Below are 23,695 nucleotides of genomic sequence, written 5' to 3'. Positions count from 1 at the left end.
AAAGCCGGCACTGGCCAATTATTTTATCGCGATAAACCAGAAAGTACCCCTTTTATCATCAAGTTACGGGTGGTATTGCCAACTTTGTCGATACAAGATTAGATTAGTCGATAAAAAACAGTAGGCATTACAACAATTAGACAATTAAAGATATTATCTGTTAATCGGGCATTTAAATGTTGCTGATGCGGAACCAGTTAGTGATTTATGGGTGCCAGTAATTCACATACGAGTAACAGCTTGAGCTCAATTGGCACACGAAGAACAAAAGTTGACCTCTTTGGCTAAACCCTCGAGAACTGCAGTTACTATCAATAACCGAATTAACAATGTTGGCAACACATCACCACTAATGGACGAGAGATATTACCCCGATAGCCCGTGAAACGCACGAAGGAGCTGGGGCAGAACTTGCATTTGTAAAACATCTCGCTGTGGGTGCGTCGATGCTTGCGCAACTCTTTCAGATACTCGAATGTCCGATCGCACCCGTCGCACTGGTAACCGAGCTCTGGAAAAGACAATTTCGATGGCCTCTGTATATCGTATCTGCATATTCGGATCGCCGATGTTTCAGCAATTAGGACTCACACATTGTGACCTCGAGCCAACAGACAGATAGCGCAAATAAAACACTCATCGCAAGCGTTGTGGTAAACTACAGATTTCACTACTCGCGAAACGGACAACCAACATAAACACACAGATTGAGAAATCTCGGGGGGATTTAAGTGCGCTGCGGAACCCAAGGGAATGTTGCTTTATCGCCGATCGACATTAATCCCATTGAACCAAGCCGGGGAAAGCAAAAGTAAGGCAATTAATATACAGCTCACAAATGCATATTCAACGGAATGTAATCAGCAAGCTTTTCCTAGAAATTCCCACGTGTTACGGAACGCACTTCTACTGTACTGGGGGCAAACGAATACAGACAAGTGTTCGGGTCAACGGATTAATAACAAAGGGCAGCTAATTGTCAGTGATTGGGCAAGCTCGGGGCTAGAGCTGGCAAATATCAGGGGGCAATTATCAGAGTTCATACCACCGGGTGATTAGCTTATACACATTTCTTGCCAGTCGTTTGACCGGGTACACAACTACCAGGCGTTTTGGGGACTTGTTTTCTTTTTTGCTTAACATTTTTGTTTCTTGACATCGACACCCACAAGCTGCTGCATGCTTAAGATCATAAACAATTTATCTTAAATTATGGCTAAGAGCATAACATTCAAGCTGTGTTATTGCATGCCAAGCGTTGCGAAGAATACCCATGCCATAAATCGATATTGGTATTCTCGTGGCGCAAGCGAGTCGTTGTTCACGGTTGTCATACCTTTGAAACACATAACCACGGTTGAATAAACTGTATACAGAAGGTGGAACAACAATATATAACGACAACAATTGATGGAGGATTAGTAAGAGGCTTATAACTCAAGCAACGACAGAAAAGCACTGAGACTAAATGAATGGGGGATTAGTAGTACACGGTAGGTTAAACGCTAGGCAACCGAAAACCCTTTAATGGAGCTTCGGGTTCCCATCCTCGTGGAACTCACCTCCATGGAACTTGATGTGCGTCTTGAGGGCGCTCTCCGTACCGAACTGCTTGCCGCACTCGTCGCAGGTATGCGGCTTCGAGAGCAAGTGCACCGTGATCTTGTGCAGCGTCAGCTGCGATGGTCGTGGGAATCGCACGCGACAAATGTTGCACTCGTACGGTCGCCCCTCCACATCGTGCGACTCCATGTGTCGGTGCAGAGCCGTTCGCATGCGATAGCCACGCTTGCAGATGTTGCACACGAAAGGCATCGTCGTCTGGGCTCCGTGCGCCAGCTGATGGTGCTTCTTCAACGCAATCTCATTGGTGAACCGCTCCTCGCAGTACAGACACTGGTGGCACGCTCGCAACTCGTTCAACTGCACCGTGGGCGGGGCAGGCGATGGAGGTGGAGCCGGAGAGGCGGGCGTTGCCGGGGAGGCTGGCGGGGCATGGTCCAACGTCGACGAGGAGGGCGACGACGACGGCGAGGGGGAGGCCACTGGTGTGGCCAAATGCAGCGGGCCCTGTGGCCCAACGATCACGCCACGCTTGCGAAACTGTCGCAACGTGGTCGTGGAATCTGGCTCGGATTGTTCCGGCGACGGCATTGTTATGTGCTGCGAGTACATCATGGGCTGCGGCGACGGAGCCGAGACGATGGTCGAGGGCGGAGTAAGCACCGTCGGCGGAGCCTGCAGTGCCGACTGCTCCTCGCACTGCTCGTTGCCGTGGCTGTGGCCGGAAGTGCCTGCATTGGGTGAGAAAGAGTAAGAGTTTTAGATCGGAACCAACTTGGGCTGTTTAAATCGCTTGGCTGCCCCTCCTTTGGTCATGCTCATGGGGCAGCTAAGTGATTATACCAGTATTCCATTCAACTTACAGTCTTCGCAATCGGGACAGCAGAGAATCTTTCGTGGCGTTGTTGGACTGGCCTGGATTTCCATTGCTGTGGATAAGAGATTTGGGTTTAATAGAAGATTGTTTCGGTGAAAGTATAAGAAAACAAAAAAACTCACTTGATGGATGAGGCGATTGCGGCTGCATTATCGGTTGTTGCTGTGGTTGCTGCACTTGCAACATATGTTGTTGTTGCTGCTGCTGCTGATGCAGTGGCTGCTGCTCCTGTGCTTGTTGCAGTTGCTGCACTTGCTGCTGCTGTTGCTGTTGTTGCTGCTGCTGCTGTTGTTGCTGCTGCTGCTGTTGTTGCTGCTGCTGCTGTTGTTGCTGCTGCTGCTGTAGCGCTTGTAGCTGGTGCTGAGGTTGCAGCTGATGCTGCTGTTGCTGCAGCCTTGGCTTATACGGCCTACCCCTCCTCCGATCGCCGGAGATCTCCAGCTGGACGTCCTCCACTTGCACAGCCCCCACGGGCTCGGACTTCACTTGCATGTGGAAGCGTTGGATGTGAATGTCCAGAGCCTTTTGGGCCGGGAACACCTGGGAGCACTGGCCACATTGGTACTGCTGCACCACATGGTGGCTAAGGATGTGCTGCGATCGCTTGGTCCGGCCGGCAAAGGCGAGGGGACAGTGTGGACAGTTGAATGGCGCCACCGCCGGATGCAGGTCGATGATATGCTTGCTGTACTCCAGGCTGTTGGAGAATCGCGGTCCGTTGTGACAGAAGCGGCACTTGAGCGTCAGGGCCCTGCCCTTGGGCGTTGTGGCGGGAATGGGGGTCACTTTGGTGGATATGGAAGTGGCTCCAGGCATCCCCAATACTGGATGGCTTTGTACGACTCGACTTTGTTGCGACTGTTGCTGCTGCTGCGTTCCCTGCTGCGGCTGATACTGCTGCTGCCGGTAGCATTGCTGCCGTACCTGTTGGTGTTGCGTGTTCTGGAGCTGATGCATATTGTTTCTGTAGACGTGCATGGGTGGCTGCCGAGGATTGCTGGCTGAGGCCACCGGTTTCTGAACCTCTTGCTGCTGGATCAGTATCATAATCGGCTGTTGCTGCGCCTGGTGATGTTGCTGTTGGGCCAGTTGAATTTGCTGCTGGTGATGCTGCTGTTGACGATGGTGGTGCTGCTGCTGGTGGTGGTGGTTCACGTGCTCAATCATGTAGCTTTCATTGGGCGCCGGCTGCAGCATCGTGTACGTTTCACCCTGCTGGGGATACAGATCGCCGGCACTGATGTAGTATGTTGTGGTTGTGGGTGCAACACTGTCGACGGGGGCACTCTTAATGGCCTCCAGTCCGCCCACCGATGACCACTGGAGCTGCTGCTGCTGTTGGGACTGCTGCGTCTTCCACTGCCTCCTTTCCGAGCCACCCGAGGGCAGCGAGATGACCTGCATCTTGTTGGAGGACTGCTGCACCGTCTGCTGGACAATGTGCTGCTGATAGATCTGCTCGTAGGTGACCGTTGTCGTCGTGCCCTGCGTCTGGACATGGGGCACAATCTGGGATTGGAGCTGCATCTGGGGATGCACTTGAGCAACCACCTGTTGCTGGCCTTGCGGCACGATTTGTAAGGCTTGCTCTAGATGGTTTTGGACTTGAATCTGAGGCTCTATTTGCGGTGGGATCTGAGATTGGTCATGAGATTGTACTTCAGGCTGATTTTGGTGTGGACTCTGCACTGTCAGGAATTTGTGCTGCAGTTGAGTCCCAATTTCAGGTTCCATTTGTATTTCAATTTGGGACCCTACTTGAGGCGATGATACGGGAGATTCGTTTGGAGAAGGACCTGCAGACTCATTTTGCTGCTGGATATCAGGTTGCATTTGCAGGTTGACGGATTGGACTTCCATTTGGACATTCCCCTGTGTCTCAACCTGGGTCTTGGCGCCCTGCTCCTCGGGCTGCTGATTCGGTTGTGCCGGTTGAAGATCCCTGAGGAACTGGGTAAGCTCTAAATGCAAGTTCTGTCCCTGCTCTGTAGTGGTTTCGATGTTCTCAAAGCAGGGAATATCGTTCTGGAAGCCAATCAGTTCGCTGCTAAAGTTGCTGTTGTCGAAGGGATCGTCGGAGGCATTGGGTTTGGGCTCCGGTTCGGCACGTGGACTCTGCTCGAAGGGATTGGGCGGCGATGAAACGGACGTCTCTTGCTCAGTCATTGGAGCATAATCGGCGGGAGTGAGAAACTCATCAATGTGGGCACAGGTCGGGGTGTACATGTGCTGGTCCTGCATCTCGTTGAGGATGCCATTTAGGGTCGTCTCTACGTCGTTCATCTCCACCTCCAGTTTCTGCTTGGCATCCAGATCGTTAAGGGGCAGCAGGTCTGCGGGCGTGGGCGATGACGCCGGAGTGGTGGCCTTAAGCTGCTCAATCCCGTTCGCACAGTGCTTCGCGAACTCGGCCATGAAATCCATGGGCGTTGGTCCAGAACGCACCACCGGCACCTCATCCGCGTCCGCATCCGCATCATCCGATTCCGTGTTCCCCGGTGGTGTTGCTTCAATTAGATGGGTTCGGAGTGCCACAGCAGAATTGAAGCTATCTGCTGTAGCACTCTGGCAAAAATTTTCGTCATTTTCATTGTTATTGACGTCATCGAGCTGCATGGGCAGCTCCTTGGGGGAGGCGGTCTCTCGATTCAGCGACTCCTCGGCTTCCGGATCCAAGCAAAGGCGGCGCTGTAGATTCTCGTCGAGTGCCTCCAGCGGAATGCTAACTATGATCTCCGGCTGCTCCAAGGAGTCAGGTTGATCTAGAGATTTCACGGCTTGCTCAATGGATTCCTGCTGATCCATAAGTACTGCTTGCTGCTCCACAGTTGCCTGCTGTTCAACCATTTTCGGTTGCAACTCACTGGGTTCCGTGGATGAGGTCAGTTCGCCGGACTGCACTAGATTAGCTTCTGCCTTGATGTTATTCAAAATGGACTCGATTTCCTCTTTAATGGGGAGATCTTCCGAAGAAAATTCGGGAGGAGCGGTGGTGGCTTCAAACTGCTCCAGTAACTCCCTGTATGTTCCGGTAATTTCATCGTTTTCATCAGTACAAGGATGGCGGATGGCAAGTGGATCAGCTTTGAGTGGGTCTTGCTCGACATCAACATTTTCCACAACGCCATTGGGCGCTTTATCTTCTTCCACAGCTTTCACCTGGTTGGAGCTCTCAATCAAACCATTCGATGTGATTTCCTTCTCCTTTTCACCCTGGCTTATATCACCACAAACTTGGTTTGCATTAATTGGATTACATTCCTCTGGGACCGCATTCGATGGCGCATCCTTTGGCGCGTCTGAAGTGCTGTCGATGGCCTCATCGCTGGATGGGGCCAAGTGCTCAAGCTTCGGTTCCGGCGGATAGATATCCTTTTGATCAGACTTTCTTTTCTCTGCATTAACTGGTTCTGCCACTACCTTTCTCTTCAGCGCCTCCCTTCTGACCAGCGATCGCCTCACCCTTTTAGGGGGATTGTACATCGGCGCATTCCTCGGACGGCGACCCCTGCGGGGCAATAAATCATTAACTGGCAACGAGGGCCTTGTCTTCGGGGGGGACCGCGCCACAACACCGACGGCCACCGATTTCGGTGCGACGTTGGAGGTGGTTGAGGAGGAGGGATTGCTGTCGCTCTCGAAGCCGCAACATGGACCCACGGACAGGTCGCTTGTATGCTCACTGCTGCTGGTGCTGCTGCGCTGACGCGATGACGGGGCGGAGGAGAGCAGTTCGGGGGAGCAGCGGGACGATAACCAGGTCTCCGAAAGCTGCTTGCGGGCCGCCTTCGTCTTCCACGGCATGCTGCTGGCGTCAATGGAGGAGGGACGCTCCATCTCACAGCCAATGGAGTAGGTGCGATATTTGCGCGGACGAAGTGGCCCTGAACTCGACTTGGGCGGCGGCAAGTCCTCCGATTCCGTGCGCACCTGCTTCTCTGCAACAGCTGCTGACGATGCCGATTCTCCGGAATCGGACTCCGATACCATACGGCGCTTCCGCACGGTCACGGGCTCGGGCACGGGCACGAGTTCAGAACGTTCGAACGTCGATGTGGAGTTGGAGGTGGCCGAGAACGCCTCACTGCCCTGACTCTGGCTGTTCTTTTGGACTTTTTGCTGACGCTTCGCTTGTCTGGCCGTCTGGCGGTCGGATATCTCCTGGGCAAAGTCCTGCAGGCGCTGTTGCATCCGTACACATTTCCGGCGGAACTTGGCCACCATCAAAAACTGGGCCATGCACTGCCGGCAGATTTCTTGCGGCAGTCCATCGTCGCGATTTATCTGGAAGCGAAAGAGAGAGGGGAAAAAATAAATATTCGATTCGCCGGAATAAATCATTGTTGGCATTTAAATTGTCATTTCGGGTGCTGAATGATTTGCAGCCTTTGGCTTTCCCCGGGCTCTCCCACAAAGACCAGGGAAAAAGAACCCGGGCTTACATACATGGCACTGTGAATTTATCGCATTTAGTAAATCAATGAAATCCTAGTCTCTCCATAGAATTACACCAATGTGTGCTCTACTCTGTTATGCAAATGCCCAAATCCTTGAGACAAATAGCCCAGCTCTTCCATTGATTGAATGTTTGGATTGCAACACGTGCAATGCCAAAAACATTTCGGTAATGGAATCGAGACCAGGCATCCGCGCTCAAATTATGATTTCTAAACATCGAACTCTATTTACAGAAGCATTATCCACCCTTTTTATAGCCCGCCGAACGGGCATTATTTCTTCCATACTCGAATGGCGAATTATCATATAGATTATTAGGCGAGAGCTGCATACAAATGCGCTGCTTAAAGCAGCGCTTTGTACTTTAACACTGACTTGCTCGGTGAGTGATTAGTCAATAAAATTGTTAGTCCAAGCGATTTCCTGCCCAGAAACACGCCCTGTCTTTCACTTTTGTCGCTCTGCTCTTGCGGTCGAGCTGGCTAAATTATGAATTAATTAACTGACATTGAACGTTGAAAAGGCAGAGTCGAAATCTTTCGCTCCGAAACGGAAAGCCAAAACCAGCAGAGTTTATTAATGATTTATGGGCAGCTGGTCGGTCGCTGGCTAGGTCGGTTGGTCGGTTGGTCGGTTGGTCGCTTGGTCGGCTGCTCGGTCGCTCGGTCGCTTGGTCGTCGGTTCGCAATCCCCCAATCTGCACAGGTGGCGAAGGCGGATCGGATCGAATCGCAGCGCAGCGCAGCGCGGCGCATAGGATTGGATTGGATTGGATCGGAACCGCATGGAACGGTTTGGGCGGGCAGTCGAGTGGCAAAAATTCCAGCACCACACAGCCCCAGCCCCAGCCCCAGCCGCAGCACCTTCGTTTTCGTTTTCTGCGGCGATTTGGAGCAAATAATTTGCTTTGTTTTCCAGCCGAGTGATTTCATTAAAGACGCAGGCGAACATACAACAAACTATAATGCCAACAAGGCATATAGTACGTATATTTGGTAGAAATGACCGACTTAATTAGGATTTCCTAATACCCATAGTCTAGTATTTTTTGCATATTCATACGGCCTTAGCTGGTGATGAAATAGTTTAGCCACACGCGACTGCCACAATGTAAATACAATGGCTTAAATTAAGGCGCAGGAGTGGCAAGAAATCAATTAACAAGTTCAAGATCTTATGGATACGAAATACGAAGAAGGGGCCCCAAATTCAGTTACTTAATGTGAAAGGAACGGGGGACTGGGGCACCGGGGGAATGGGGGACCGGCGGACCGGCGAAAGGCGAAGAATGCTGATACAATTCCGAACATACGCTGCCCCGGGGGCGACAAAGAGCTGGGTAATGAAAAAAGCAACAACTGACAACGTGATTTGTTTCGAGATATGGATGTGTGCTTAGGTTATGGTAATGGCAATACTACGGTTCCCGAAATGACATAAAACCGTAGCAGAGACCGACCGGTCACAATTTATGCAGAGCTCGGCGAAAAAGACTCCGGAGCGGGGTCGAGTCGGAAATTTGAACGATTCCGAATGCAGATGCCGCCAACAATGCATAACCAATTCGAGGACTGGGGCTGGCAGTGCGGGGGATCGCCGTGGTGGTGGTGGTGGTGGGACTGGCCGAAAAACCAGAAAAAACAAGGGGTAAAAAGAAAACCAAAGCCAAAGCTCGAAAAAACGAGCAGCAGCCGCAGCAGCAGCAGCAATCTGCTGGCTGGCCAGGACGGCCCGGCTATCTCTGGGTGAAAAAGAGAAGAGCCGACGACAGACGCAACGGACCGCCGTCAAGTGTAAATGACAATCCAAGTAAATGCCGTCCGGCTGGATCGGGCGGATATATAGATAAATGTGCATGTGTGACCGAGTGGACCGGCGCATAAAATCGACGCAAATGCGTTGGGTACACTGGAATAAATACGTAAACTGTTTGCGCAGGCACTATAAAAATACAGAGCCAAAGTGCCGGGAGGGTTTTCGGTGAGCTCGCAGCTCGCAGCTCCCAAACCAATAAATAAACAAACGAACGCACCTGAAATATTCCCTTCTTACCAATTGCCAACGATGTGACAATGAGATTTGTACATAAACTTTATTATCGCCCATCAGGCAGGCAGGCAGGCAGGCAGATAAAGCCGAAATTTATCGCGCCACAAAGAGGTCAATAAAAATCCAAAATGGTTGGAAAAATACAATATGCAAGTCAGCAAGGAATTCCGAAGAATTTTAATTGTGTCTTTGTGGAATTGATTATTAGCCGTAAAACACTTTAACTCCCGGTACATTACACAGATGATGTCCGGCAAAAACCCGATGAATTTTGTTTACTCAGCCCGGGGAAAAAGCGTACAATACAAGCTGTCGTCGGAAGTTTTTTTCGCAGTCCACTGTTTATACGCTAGACCGGGCATGACACAAATAATACAAATATAATATGGTTATTTAAATGTTCGTACATCTCCTAGATGAAAATAACAAAGGCCCGACGACGAGAAAGCAGCGCGCTGATGGGCGACTACTATCACAGTATGAATTTTAAATCCCATCGGGTGGAGCCGGCGCCCAATAAATAACAATCAGGGCTTAAAAATGTTTTCAGTGAATCATAATGGCGATGGCCGGCGATGGAGCGTAAATAGCGGCAAATGCACACGGCGAATATGTCGAAATTTGTAAAAACTTTTCAAGACACACGCTCAGCTCGGCTCACAGCTCGGCTCATATTATGAGGCCCGAAAAGGTCCCTCTTTATATGCATTGTCAGCCGCAGCGCCATTGATTGACAGTTAATTATTGTCTTCCATAAGCGTTTTTTAAAGCTGACACAAATGGTTTTCTTAAGTCAAACAGATATTTTAAGTGCCTCTTTGTGTCTATGGGGCTGTCGGTAATTTATTAGTTTCGCGCCAGTGCCACAGTATCAAAGTATGAAGTATCAAAGGGTGACATAAATGCAAACATTCTCGACTTTGTACAGTCCGTATGCTGTGCTCGCAAACCTCTTTCCCGGCGACTGCTCCTATTTGTCTTGCGAAACTGCAGTAATCCAAAGTGGACAAATAACCCAGAAAAGCCACACAATTGAAAGATTAGTTCAAGATAAACGTCGTCCCAGCCAGAGCGCTCAGAGAAGCGAATGACTCCGACGATTCCGATTCCGATTCAGATTCCGAGCGAGATTCCAAATGCGATTCCTATGCGATGCCGAGTCGAAACCATGGCAGTCCGGTGCCCCGGGGTTCGATTTGTCTTGGCCTCCGAGATGATGTCGCTTGTGCTCGTCGACTTCAGTTTGGTTTTATTCGTGTTCATTTGTTTCCCTCCCGCCCGCCTTGGCAAACAGACAATGTTCGCCGCCCTTTCTCTTGCCAGTTTTCTCCGATCCGAGCTGCAGAGAAAGGGCCGTGTGCTGTGGGCCGCTTGTGTGGGGATTAGACAAAGAAACAGCAAACACGCCATGGAAATCGAGTTAATTTGCACTCAATGTGCAAGCGAATTGCGGGAAAGAAACACCGAGTGCCAATAGAAATAGAAATTAAAACAACAAGCTGGCAACAAGATGGATGAAGGCCAATGCCTCAAAATCGAAGCCGCAATGTAATACCCTTCTAAACCTCTCAAACCGCTCAAACCCCTCAACTTTTCCCTTTCCCTTTCCCGGAATCCACTCGGAAGTAGTGCAAAGCAACCTTACTTATCAGCTTCCACCAATTGTTTCTCCTATAATGGACTGAGCATAATAGTCTGAGAAACGTGGCACTGGTCCCATTTCACCCGAGCACAGTTTATAGAAAGGAGCTGCCAGAAAACAATGGAAATCCAATTATTTTACCATTTATTTTTGGTTGTTTTTAAGCCAATTTGAAAGTAATATAATTTTTAATCCATATAATGGAGTAAAGAAAACAGCCAATTGAAAAACAACCATTACGCAAAATATATTTCGATACAATGTTTAATATTTGCCACAGGTTTGAAGTGTAGAAATTAGAAATTGAAAGAAAAGAGCTGCCAAGAAATAAAAGAAAAGCAATTATTTTACCATTTGTTTTCAATGCAATTGCAGAGGAGTATAGTTTTTAATCCAATTATTCGCAAAACGAAAAAGGCAATTGAAAAACATTATTTATACAATATATTTTTCGGTTTAACGTCAGCAAATTGGGAATTTAAAGAAGAGAGGTGGGCAAAAACATAATTTTTTGTTTACAAGAAATATCATATTTATTCCTGTTAAATGTAAAAACAAAGTAAAAACATATCCAAATAAAATACGACAATAAAACAGAAATCCAATGATTTTACCACTTATTTGTTACCCATTTCTAAAGAAATATAATTTAAATCCCATTTAATTGCCGAACGAGAAAGGCAAACCAATGGTTACATCACATATTTCGTAATACCCAATATTTGCAACAGGTTTAATCGAACGAGGAAAGCAACTTGGCAAGTGCTAAGTGATTTTTAATTGTGTTCTGCCTTCGGGAGTAAAGAACCGATTTTGATATTTTTAAAACCGGCAATGAGCCTTTTTCAGAGTCGCAAAACGCAGCTCGTTTGTGCGAATGATGCAGCATCATTGTTGTGATATTTTCATAAACACCAGGCGGACAATGCGATTCTCTGAGCCATTAAAACGCTTTTTAGAGAGATAAAACAGCATCGGATAGTGTAACAAAAGCGCAACAATCGAAGCGCCAATTGCCGGCCACCCAATATGGTTGCAGTGGGATTTCTGCACCGAATTGATGACGCCGCCGGATGGACGATGGACTCCATGGACTCTGTGGCGGATGGCGGCCAGTTGGACTGCTGGACTGCTGGACCGTTGGCCTGCTGGACTGCTGGCCTGCTGGTGGAGCGAGAAAACGAGAAATTTAATAACCGTAAACTGTTGCAAGAAAGCCGGACTCATAAATATAGTCGAAATGGGCGGCTGGCTGCCTGGCTGAGTGGGGAAAATTGAGTGAGAGCGAGATAATAAATCGCTGCGATGCAAACATAAATTTACATTTTTGATGATGATAATTCCCGCTGCAGGAGGAGTGGACGAGTGGGGGAGTGGAGGAGTGGAGGAGAAACACCCTCGCAGAAATTGCTGCAAATTAAAATCTAAATCCAAAAGTCAACAAGGCGAGCTTCCACCCAAGAAGCCAAAGCCAGCCACTCAATGTTTAACTAATTAAGAGATGAGCCCCGGTCTGGGGGTGTGCTGTAATCCCTGTTCTACATGGCTGAAGGGATGTGGGGTGATGCTGGTGCTGCTGGTGCTGCTGCTGCTGCTGGAGATGGTGCTGGATATGGTGTGGTGGCGGCGGCACTCTTCATCCACAACAGCTTCCGACTCTAATGTAGCCCATAAAAAGCCGCAGCAGCTGACAGCAGAGCCCGCGATTGTAATCAAAGAGTGCACTCGGAACAATATTTGGTATAATTTCTGGGGAAATTAAGATGTTTCATGTATGTTTTGGACACCATAGGAATTAGAAGGCAGTGAAGAACCAGAGATTGCTCTTGGAATAATAATATTTTCTATACATTTTACCAAATTACCAAGTACCATGTGTGCTGTGGCCACCTCAAATCAAATAAAGGAAACGACCCACTATGACCTGGAGCGAAAATGCATTAAAAGTCCGGAAGTTGATTGTCAATCGAAGACCAATCATTCTGTAAATTGATAGCCTGCGGGTTAAATGGCCTGTAATAATCAAACACTGGCTGGCTGGCTAACGAGGTTCGAGCTCTAGTTCGGGTTCCATTTATTTTCTTGGCTAAGCCCAATTTAGTTAGGGATATCGCTGGCATTAAGCACAAGAAAAGCTAAGCCACATCCACAAGGGCACAGCACATGGCAGGCCAACGACACGACAAATTGAGAAACCAACCCCGGGTAATTTTGTTTTCATTTCAATTACATGGTGTTAGCTCTAAGAAAACTACCCATGCGAGCATCGGCAATTTAAAGGCACCCTTTACCCTCGGCTCTTTTATTGCTAGTTGCTAAAACAAATTAGGTTGTCCTCTTGGGTTCGAAGCCAAAAACACACTTTTTTCTGCGTGTGAAGCGAGCGTGCGGGACCACAAGTCAGCCGGGACGGATACTTAATAAATCATACGCCCCATGGCGGCGGAAACAACAGAATTAGACAAGCCCCCAACAAGCCGGAGTCCAGGGGAGGGTGGCGCAAACCAGGGGGGCGTTTGGGCGGTAAATGGTTAGCATTTTGCCAGCCAGCCAGCCAGCCAGCCAACCCGGGCCGGGGATTCCCCGCGAAGCTGCAGGGGAGTGGGTGGCTGGGTGGCTGGCTGAAGTGCTGCTGCTGCCGCCGCCACTTCTCACCTAAATCAACCCACTTGTAGAACTCCAGCACTCGAGTGGGCATTTCACCATTTGGCTTAATTGCAGCGGACACAATGTACAGAAAAATTAAACAGTAAAACAAGCCGCACAGAAAATAGCAGAATAGAAATGGGAAAAAGGATGCCTAGTGCGAAAAGCTCTCCGCTACACTCGCTGCGGATACATCCGCCAGTCCGCATATACACAATGGTTCACATGTGCTAATAGGCGGAGCAACGAAAGCCGCAAAAGTGGGGGGCGTGGAAGTGGAAACCCGATACAAACCAGGCCACCAACGGGATTCCAACATGGGCGGCGGGCAGATGGGAGGTGCCACTGGCGGCAGCAGACGCACCGAGTGACCGGCACATGGCATATCGATTAAGTGGGGCCCCGAAAACAAGAGAACCGAAGCAGACAATGGCCACCCAAGTGATCTATTTTAAAAGTGCAAATCGAACTGGCGGGGGAGGCATTGGCCCGCCCGCTTACTTCCAGTTAATTCATTCGCGCTGGCACATATACGCGCCCCTGAACTAGATCCAAACAGACTTATGGCCGAAATACGTTTGGCGCACAAAACAAATTAATGCCGCACACATCTTAATTACCCACAGCGAACTAGATCCGCGAAACTCGGCTGAAACAGCCGCCTTGCCTGGTGGAAGACGCAAACAAGGCATTCTGGGAAAAGATTCGCGCAGAACAGCAAACAATGAATAAAGTTCCTTTGTATAAACAGCAGATAGCCGGGCCAAAGTATCGTTATGCGGGCAAATTCTACATACACGGCGGACTCCGTTTTGAAATGTTTAGGAGCCCAGCGAAGATTTAAATGCGAGTGGGGAAAAACAAATGATTCTCGCTGGAAGCTTAAAGATAGCTATCTGCAGCGGACGGGTTTCTCAGATGACGCCACGTTGCCTCACCATTCCATTCCCTCTGCAAGACGTCTAGTGTGGTTTATCTAATTTCACAGAGCCGGAGCCCCGGCTGCGCCGCCTCGGTTGCGACACTTCCTCGGAGATCAGCAATTCAGATGGGCCCGGGACAGCCTCTTGCCTCTGTGCCCCGGTGCCGCGACTCCCAGCCAAAGGTCAGTCTCTGCAACCACTGGATGTGGGAAGGAGAAGCCGACGGAAACAGCGATCCGTGCCACACAATACAATACTTACTCCGCTTTAATCACAATGTATGGCAGATGATATACTTTCTTTTCAAAGCGCCGTTGCGACTTCGGGCCCGCGTTCCATATCGTTATTTATTTTCACACTGGCTGCTTACTTTTACGCTCCTCCAACTTTGTGGCACTCGAAGACGACGATGTCTTTGATTGTTTACTTGTTGAAATTTTTCCTTGGCTGTCGCTCACTTGGCAACTGCCTTTGCCAGCGCTCGTTTTGCATATTTTATAGGTTGCTCGATGTGCTGGATTCGGCGGCAGACTTGAATGTTAAGGATTTATCGCAAAACAAAATTCTATTCGGTTATCTACGGTTCTCAAGGGGCTGCTCGCGCATTTGAATAAGTCGCAATTGGCAAATATTTTTGTATTTTGATATTGTTGTTCTTCTTGGCCACTCAAAGTCTATAAGATCTCATTGATGTTTTGCTTTTCGACTAATTACTCACATGGTTAAATTTAGGTATTTTTGAGACATTTTCACTTAGTTAAATTTAGATATTTTTGATATTTATTCTCACAGTTTTTATTCCGTTTTCAAGGGACTTACAGAATGATATTCTATTTTTGGATATTTTTTCGTTCGCAAAGGTCAGGGGAATTCTTCTCTGCTAGAATTCTTCGCCTCCGAATTGCCAAAGTATATTTCACTGATTTCTTTACAATCATATATTGTCGAAATGTGTTCCCATAGTTTTTATTCCGTTTTCATGGGTTTTTCAAAGAGTGATCTTTTTTTTGACACTTCTTCACTCGCAAGGGTCTGCCTCCTTTATCGAGGTGAATTCTTCAATCGCTAGACTTCTTCTATTCACTTTCCACTGATTTATTATACTTCACTGATTTCCGTTTGGGGACATGTTCTCATTAAATCTCCCCATTCACAATCATATATTTTCGAAATATGTTCCCATAGATTTTATTCCGCTTTCCTGGGTTTTAAAAAAATGATCTTTTATTTTTCGGTATTTCCTCACTCGCAAAGTTCAACTAGGTTATTTTTCACTCTGCTAGAACTCTTCTCAATTCTTCGCTTTCCACTGATTTATTATGCTTCACTGATTTCCTTTTGGGGCCATATCTCGTAAATCGCCCTTTTGACAATCATATATTTTCGAAACATGTTCCCATAGTTTTATTCCGTTTTCATGGGTATCACAAGAGTGATCTTTTATGTTTGGGGTCTTTCTTTCAGTGGCAAAGGCCAGCCTACTTTTTCGAGGGGGAATTCTTCGCTCTGCCACAATTCTTTTGACGGCGGCTCCGCCTTTGAATTGCAAAGTGTATTTCACTTATTTCCGTTCGGCGACACAGCGACATATTCTAATTACATCGCCCCGCACACAAACAGATCTCCCCGGTGTTTTATTTATAACTCTCGGCCTATCCTTCCTCGTTCTCGTTCTCGTTCACTTTTGGGCCCCCATAGAAGCGTAGAGCCAACGATTTTTGGGTACAGAATTCCTCTTGTCCTCTGTGTTTTCTAGTGTTTTCAGTGGTTTTATTCAAAAATCGCATCCGTGCGTGCGGATTCGTTTCGACCGGACCAGAACTCGAACAGATACTGAATGAGGAAGCTCCTGGCTCGGACTTTGGCGCAGCAAACCTTTCTAACTAATTTGATTGGAATATGCGCACAGGAGGGCGGCAGCTGGTGGTGAATCTAGCGAATCTGCTGCTCCCGCTCCCGCTCCTGCTCCTGCTCCTGCGGCTGCGGCTGCTGGTGGTCCGTCCGTTGGTCCGCCGGAACCGGTGGTATGTCAGTGGGGGATTAGCAGCCCCGCAGATCCCCCCGGGCCCACGGATCCCCGGACACCCGGATCCCCCTTGCACCGGTTTGAGATGCGGCTCTTTGGTTGGCTGGCTGGCTGGCTGATTGTTTCTGGCTGCCGTCGACGTACTTGTTGTTTCGGTGGCTGCAAAATGTCAAAAGCGGTGAAAAATGAAGCCCTCCGCTTTTGATGTTGTCCTCCTCCGGGCCGCCAATGCATCACGGCAAGCGGAGCAAGTCGAGCAGTCCCCTTTTGGCCACCCTTGGTATTAATTTTTCATTGGCGCGTGTCCGGGGCAGACGGCATGGGTTCCCCGGCCCGGGGTCGTGGGTTGTGGATCACGGCAGACAGGGGGATAAATCCATAAAACAATTTGAGAAATTAAACAATCAAAAGGCGTTAAGTGTTGCTGACTTTGGCCCGAGGGTTGATTACTCCCCCGTGCGCGTTGTTGTTTCTGTGCGAGGCCTCCGGCCCCCGGCCGATGATGCTGATTGCTGATTACCGAGATGCGGATGTTTAAGGCCGGTTTTTATTGCGACCAGCTGGTTCTTCGGGCCGTATTTGCGTAGTTGATTAACCCGGCCAGCAGCACGGGCGAAAAAACATGCTTTGTCACACATCATAGCGGCGGTTTTCTGTGTTTACGTGCCTGCAGGCCTTCCACCAGCGGCCTCCAACCACTCATCATCCCATCACCCCATCCTCGCCAGCCACTGCCTCGCAAATGTATGCTCTTTTTTGCGGGGCGTGAAGAGCATTTTATAAGCTTTTATAATGCACTTGAGTGGTCCTCCGGTCCTCTGTCCGCTGTCCTCTGTCCCCTGGCCAGCTACTAGATTGCCGGCATTACTCGCATTCTTTGGGAACTCCTGCCTTTACATGGGCAATATAAAAGAGATTTGCATACCAGTGAAGTAGGTAAGACCAAAGGTACTTAAATTCCTATAAGCTACGGCCAAAACACGGTGGCCCGGCATTCTGGGCCCAGGTACAACTAACCTTTTGCCGGAATATTTAATAGGCACCCCCCGGCAGTCCCCCAACAGTGTGTCGTTTGGAAATAATAATACCATAAACTAAAATATCTGCAAAATCAAGAAACATTGAAATAAATTACGCGAAAGACTGCAGTATACACCTCGAAAACCTTCAGAAACCACTCGCCAAAGTGCAAAAACCTGATTATAAATGATAATGGCATCTTATGCAAATATGCTTGACATTCTTATACGGCAGAAAGACATAAGTTAGCGGGGTCTTTGTTTAAACTCATTTTTCTTAAGCCAAACAACAAAAATAGGTATGTGTACGAATGGTTATCAGCAAGGTCTCCCATACATGAATTCCTCCTCCGACTCACTCGTTTCGGTTCACAATCGCCTGCTCCCCGCCACGGTTCTGATATATGCCTTATTTTCGGACTCCCCCACTCTGCTTATATCAATCACTTTTTAGTTATGACCCTCTAGGCGAGACAGCCGTCTTTCACTTCTGATTGTTTATTTATAAGCGTTTTTGTTTGGCCCGGGTGTGTGCGAGGTGCTCCGTCCGCCCGCCCTCCGTTCTGTGGCCTTTTCAGAGCACTGTTTTTCTAATTTTAATGTGCAATTGGCGGGGCGCCCAAATTAATTAAGGAAATAAAACCGCGCGCAGCTCTGGCTGAGCGGCGAGTGTAGTGCCGAGATACAGATAGATGTGGTGCACACGCACACTCGTTACTCATTAGGCGGGGATTTCTGCAAAAGCCATAAAGAGAAATTGCAAAATGGCAGAGTATGGCCGGAATGCACACATTATCCGCCGCCCACTCCTGCGGCCTGTCACCTGCAATTTGTGTCGCTTTCGAGGGCTTAGCATTTTCGCAAGGGACATAGCCCCATATGACAGCGGGGATTTGGCATTGTGGCCATGTGTATGGCTACTAAAAGCAAGCTCGGCTGCGGCTCCTGCTCCGGCTCCTGCTGCTCCTTCCGCCCCTGCCCGCCGGGGAGTGTGTGAAACTACCCCGGAGCGTAGAATATTAAGTTAATTCGAGCGGAAGAGTGTCGGCGAAGATGTTACTTATAACGTCGTAACGCGTAGGAACACAGCAGCTCTGCAGCTCTGCAGCTCTGCAGCACAGCAGCACGGCACCGCCCAGTCGAGTGAGTAAATCCCTAATTTCGTTTCTCAAATTCCTCGCCAGCGCCGCCAAATCCATTAAATTTAATTGTGGCAAAGTTTTTGTTTCGGCCATTCGAGGCAGAAATGCGATAATGCTACCGAAATATTTAAATGCGAATGGCTGATGGCTGATGGCTGATGCTTGTGAGCTTGTCTCTCTAAGTTAGCTAGTCTTATAACATTAAAATTTCAAAAGGGATACATTTACATTTCCAGAGTGTGGGCCGAAAGTTGTACACAAAAGTTAACTCTCCGACTTTCACCCGGAGGGAAATTGTATAGAACTGGCTGAATGACTGTGTGTTGGCTTTGAAAACTTTAATCCTATTTAATGAGATGGGATTAAAACGACTTGTCGTTTTCCTTTTTTGTTTTCCGAATTATCGAAGGCCTGCTAAAAACACCGCTTTTTACACTATTTACCCTGCAAGAGCGGCGTACATGCCACATTTCACACGGCGCAAGACCAACAATTAACTTGAGTAACTTTGTAATGTTAAGTACATTAAAAGTCGTTCGAACCGATTGTTTTGGCTAATTTTTGTTTGCCTCCCAGCGAATTTTCACCTACTCCTAATTAGCGGAGTGTGAAAATCGGATGAAACGTGCTAAGGGCCAACATTGACATAAACCAAAAGCGACAAAAGCCATTTTACACCTATCAGCTTCGGCCATTTGTCTTAGCCCCATAACTCATGGGAAGCTGTGCGAAAAAATTCGCCACAACGTTGATAAAACACTTTTGGCCACACACACACACATGGCCCACATTCGGGCCGAGAGATTCTGCCTGCTTCTGTTCAGGTTTCGAAACGAGTGTTTATTTATAACCCTTGGTATTTCGGAATTTTCAAAACAAAAACAAGCCTGCCACACAAGAGGCATCTATACTCTATACTCTATACTCTATACTCTGATCTCGAAACAGAAGGCCAAGGAACGTAGAGAATCATAAAATAAACAATTATTCGGAGGAGTGCCCACACACAAATGACCAAACATTCTGAGGCCATGACGCCAAGACCGTATATTTACCATTTTGTTCATCCATTTTTAACGTATTCCTCGGGGCGGCGAGGAAAATGTTTCAAAAACTCTCGGTTTGATTTGGAATTAGCGGGTTGTTCTGACTTCGAAAGCGGTACAAGACGGGGAAAAGGTCAAAACTCCCAGAAGGCAGAGCGAAAGTGTCCGAATTGGGTTTCGATACATTTAGCTACATGGGCACTCAGCGCGAGGAGCTGGAGAATCGGGAGCATAAAGTCATCAAGTCAGATACCGATCGTCCCCTTCCACTGCTTTTTCGCCAGAAAAGAGATCTTTTTCACCGGGACTCCTCGGCTCTTTGGGGCTGGTTCTTGAAAAGCAACCAGTGGATCGGCAATGACCTTAGCACGAGTTCTGGCTTGAAGACGAGTGTGCTGCGGCTGTATGAGTACGGTATGAGTGCTGTACGAGTGTGATGTGAGTGTGAGCTTGAGTGCGCGTATGAGTTGGAGGACTGGGGACTGGTAACGATGACGCCGCGGTGTCCGCGGCGACGGTAACGTCATTAGCATTATGGAAATGTCTATAAATACGCCGGGGCTTCGCTTGGTCGCCTGGAACTTGTCCCAGTGGGCTCTCCATCATCTTCGTCGTTATCATGATCGCCGGCGATGTAGTTGTCGTTTTAATCGTCTGCATTGATTCACAACTTCTTGACCGTTAGCGGACGGCAAGCCGATCGTGTGGTCTTGGCTTTTATGCCGTCTGACCAGTTGCCAGTTGCGAGTTCAATAAACCACAGCGCTGCCCCAGCTACAGACTGCCTTTTTTTGGGGGGGAGAGAAGGGGGGCAATAAAACCCCTTATGAATTCATAAAATTCATTACCATCCGCGTTCTTGCCCAGTACTTTCTCCGACCTTTGTTGCCTTACTTTTCCCGCGGACGATCATTGTGAAACGAAAAACATAAAACTATGTGGTTACTGTGAGCTCTGTGCCGCGCGAAAGCCATAAAAAACATGTACAAACGCAGATATTTCCATCAGTTTCGGCCCGCCCAAAGCCGAAAAGCGCTGCAAAGTGGCCAAAGAGGCTGGCAATCGAAAGAGCACTCGGCTTTATGGCCAGCACAGTGGGCAGGAAGTCTCAGATCGGCGGCTAATAAAGCCATAAAGCCGTCGCCGGCGACCGAACCACAAAATTTATTTAGCGCTCGGCGCACCAAAGCGGAACTGTGTCGTTTTCTTTGCTTATTAAATCACAAAGTCAGCCAAGCCTGCTCCAGAAATTGCTTCCTTTCACTGCAGTTGCGGGAACTGGTGTTTTGGTCACGATAATTGCAGTATTGTGCAATTTTCTTATCACCTCCATCGCGAGAACGGAGATCGTCATAGTGGGTGGTTCTGGGGACATGCACTTTCCCAAATGGATCTCTATCTTGGGGTTGTCCGGGAACTCAGCGACAAGGCTTTCGCATTTTTCAAGAAGGCTAAAGTTGTAAAAACAAAAGCCCTAAGTAAGCATGATCAGTGTTTATTTTAAGCTTAGGAAAACGTACTCTGATTTTTACAGGTCCCAGTCACGTTTCGCCAGTCAACTTGAGAAATTAGATTGTCTTCATGTGGCCAATTAATGCCAGTCAACCCCCGAGCCAAGTCAATGAGCCGCAACTAATTGCCCCCGGGCTACTAACTAACTAATGAATTCATTGACTCTCAATAAGTAACTAAATTACCGGGAGAATCTTCCACGAGGCGGGGCACTTCACTTAACTAAACATTTATTCCACCACTTTTCACTGTCACATACTCTGATTAGCAATTGACATGTTTCCATAAAAGGGGGATTACCGCCGAAAAAACGAGAGGCGAAAAAACCGAACTCCGAAATGGATGTGAAGTGGGAATTGTTGAACCATGAGAAGCACTTGAGTGGATAAATCCCTCTATAACTCTTATATGTGCAGCATGGCCGGGCGGATCTGCCGGATCCGGGGGCAGTGCAGCAATTGCGAGTGCGAGTGCGGATTCGGATGCGAATTCGGATGCGGATTCGGATGCGGAGTAAACCGCAGTTGAACACACAACGCTTCCGCTTGGCTGAAGCCCCACCAAAACGCACAATTGCACTTCTTTGTGGGCCGTAAAAGGCGGGCGTGGTCCGGGGGCGGGCCAGGCGGACAAACAGACGGACAGACATACGGACAGGCATACGGACAGACACACGGACAGACAGACAGTCTGCTACAAATGCGGCTTACATTCTCGGGCACGAAACTTAAATCAGATTACCATACAATAATAAAGGCCACCCGAAAAGTACACAAAAAACGGAGGGGAGGGAATTCAATTCGCCACTTGCCTTCTGTTATCTCCCGCCCATTGTCATCACTCAAAAGTGGCTTAAAATTTCCCGCCTGCACATCGAGGCGCGAAAAATATTGTGCTAGAGCAGCGTTTATTATTTGCACAGCGATAGCGCCCGAAATTGGATCCGCGAAATGAAATTATTTCAGCAATTAAAAGTCACAGACAGATGCCAGAGCAGCACTTTCGCTGGAAGTGTTGGCCAACTCGAAAAACACTTGCAGTTTACACATTAAATGCAGACACGACCTGGAAATGTATCAGCGAACCCGGGCTTTCTAAACACAATGCTCTTTTTGCAATTTCTAATGTGATAATATCAACGTATTGGCGAAAGAAATTAGCAAACTTAGCAATTGGTTGGGCAACACCGTTGGTGCCATAAAGTATTGCAATTCATAAACCTGATAGATAGGTTTGTGAAATATTTCATTAAGGAATGGCGCAACCGGCGTTTTCAGAAAACTGCACTTTTCCGAGAAAACAAACTCAAAGGCTGCGGCGAAACGAGAGCAAGCGCACACGTAATTGGCCAATTAAACAGCCGAAAAAAGGAAAACCCAAAGGTTTTCACGATTAACCAGTGTGTGGTGTTAGCGCCGCTGAGTATTATGTAATCGGAGCGCGGTGCAGGCCAAACCGCTGCGATTTCGGCCTCTTCTAGGCCTAATATCCAGCTGTTTTGGCTGTGCTCGGTGAGGTCACTAGGAGTGGGGGCGTCATTTGTACGCCTGATTTTTATACGCCTAGCCATGGCAAATTAATTAAGATTTGGCCAAGTTAACGGCTCGCTGCGGTGTATGCAGAGCATTAGATTGTTCATCTCGGTCGGATAGAGCCGTAATAGAGCTGGCCCAATTTCTCTTCTGCAGACATTGTCGGGCGGACCGGCGGGGGGTGCCTAATCGAATGTAATAACAATGCGGCCGGTAAAAGTAAGCCAACTTTACACGCCCATTTGAGCCACATTTCAAGAGCAAAAAGATTATAAATAAATTAGCAGAGAAAAAGAGGGCCTCATAATAATTCGGTTTTTCAATTGCCTTTTCCTGCTCAAACCAAAACGTAAACAAGCGGGGCAAATCCAGATATCGAGGCGGAAATGTGAGCAGTTATACTGCAAACGGAAGGCGGTTGAAAAGCAACAAAAAGCCAAACAAAGCCACAATTACTTTGGGCTCTTCGCGGTGGCAAATGAAAAGTAAAAGTCAAATAGAGCGCAGCAAATGCAAAAGCCGACAACCGACAGCCGACAGCCGCCAGCCCAGAGACTGTGGCAACAAAATTTCAAAGTTACGTACACACTTAGGCAAAAGTAAACGTGTAGCTGGCAAGAAAAAGCACAAACCGGCTAAAAACCAGCCGCAGCATAGGAAAACAACAAACTCAGAAATATGTATCTGCCTCTGTATCTGTATCTGTATCCGTAGGTAAGAGACCGAGGTGGAAGGTGTGTCGAATTCGAAATGCCCTGGCCACCACTGATTGAGTTGTAAGTCCAAAGACACACTCCAAAACTGTTTCGAATCGTGTTAATGACTTGGGCAAATCTTTGGGCTACTTCAGATCAGCGCTCGCACTAACCTTCAGCACTCGAGAGCACGCGGGACAGATACTCGTTCGAGTGGAAGCGCCGTGCTGGCCTGCTATCTCGGGCGGAACAAAAGCCAAGTCATACGTACTTCCACAAAGTTCAATATTATCAAGAGGGCATTCGGTTATTTACATGCTGCGTGCGCAAATGCGGAGAAGCACAAAAACTACACACAAAAAGCCACTCGCACGGTTCCCCTGGCGCACACCCGAAGGCGGCCCTGCATTTTCCAGTTGATTGATCCCCGAGCGCAGTTCCGCCACTTGAGGAGCGACGGCCTCTCCAAAAACTATGGGACCAAATCAATGGGAAACTCAATTACAACCCAATTTCCCAAGGAGCCGCCGCCGAGAATGCGCATGGAACTTTCCGGGGCCCAGGG

General features: G+C 48.3%; 1 protein-coding gene across 4 annotated transcripts in view; it reads right to left on the bottom strand.

Moving 5' to 3' along the window:
• Positions 1-23,695, bottom strand: part of LOC108031411 (uncharacterized) — a 37,016-nt gene that overhangs the window by 1,024 nt on the left and 12,297 nt on the right. For 3 of the 4 annotated variants that reach the window (XM_044091885.2, XM_017104808.3, XM_017104809.3), the window contains 4 exons: positions 2,563-6,724; positions 2,427-2,492; positions 1,563-2,294; positions 371-511 (listed from right to left, as the gene is read on the bottom strand). In XM_044091885.2, the coding sequence (XP_043947820.1) occupies positions 371-511; positions 1,563-2,294; positions 2,427-2,492; positions 2,563-6,724 (5,101 nt within the window). The remainder of the gene's footprint in view (positions 1-370; positions 512-1,562; positions 2,295-2,426; positions 2,493-2,562; positions 6,725-23,695) is intronic. The other variant, XM_050889070.1, reaches the window with a different exon arrangement.

This window comes from Drosophila biarmipes, chromosome 3R, assembly GCF_025231255.1.
Source record: "Drosophila biarmipes strain raj3 chromosome 3R, RU_DBia_V1.1, whole genome shotgun sequence".
Taxonomy (NCBI): Eukaryota; Metazoa; Arthropoda; class Insecta; order Diptera; family Drosophilidae; genus Drosophila; species Drosophila biarmipes.
This window is presented reverse-complemented; position numbering and strand designations above follow the sequence as displayed.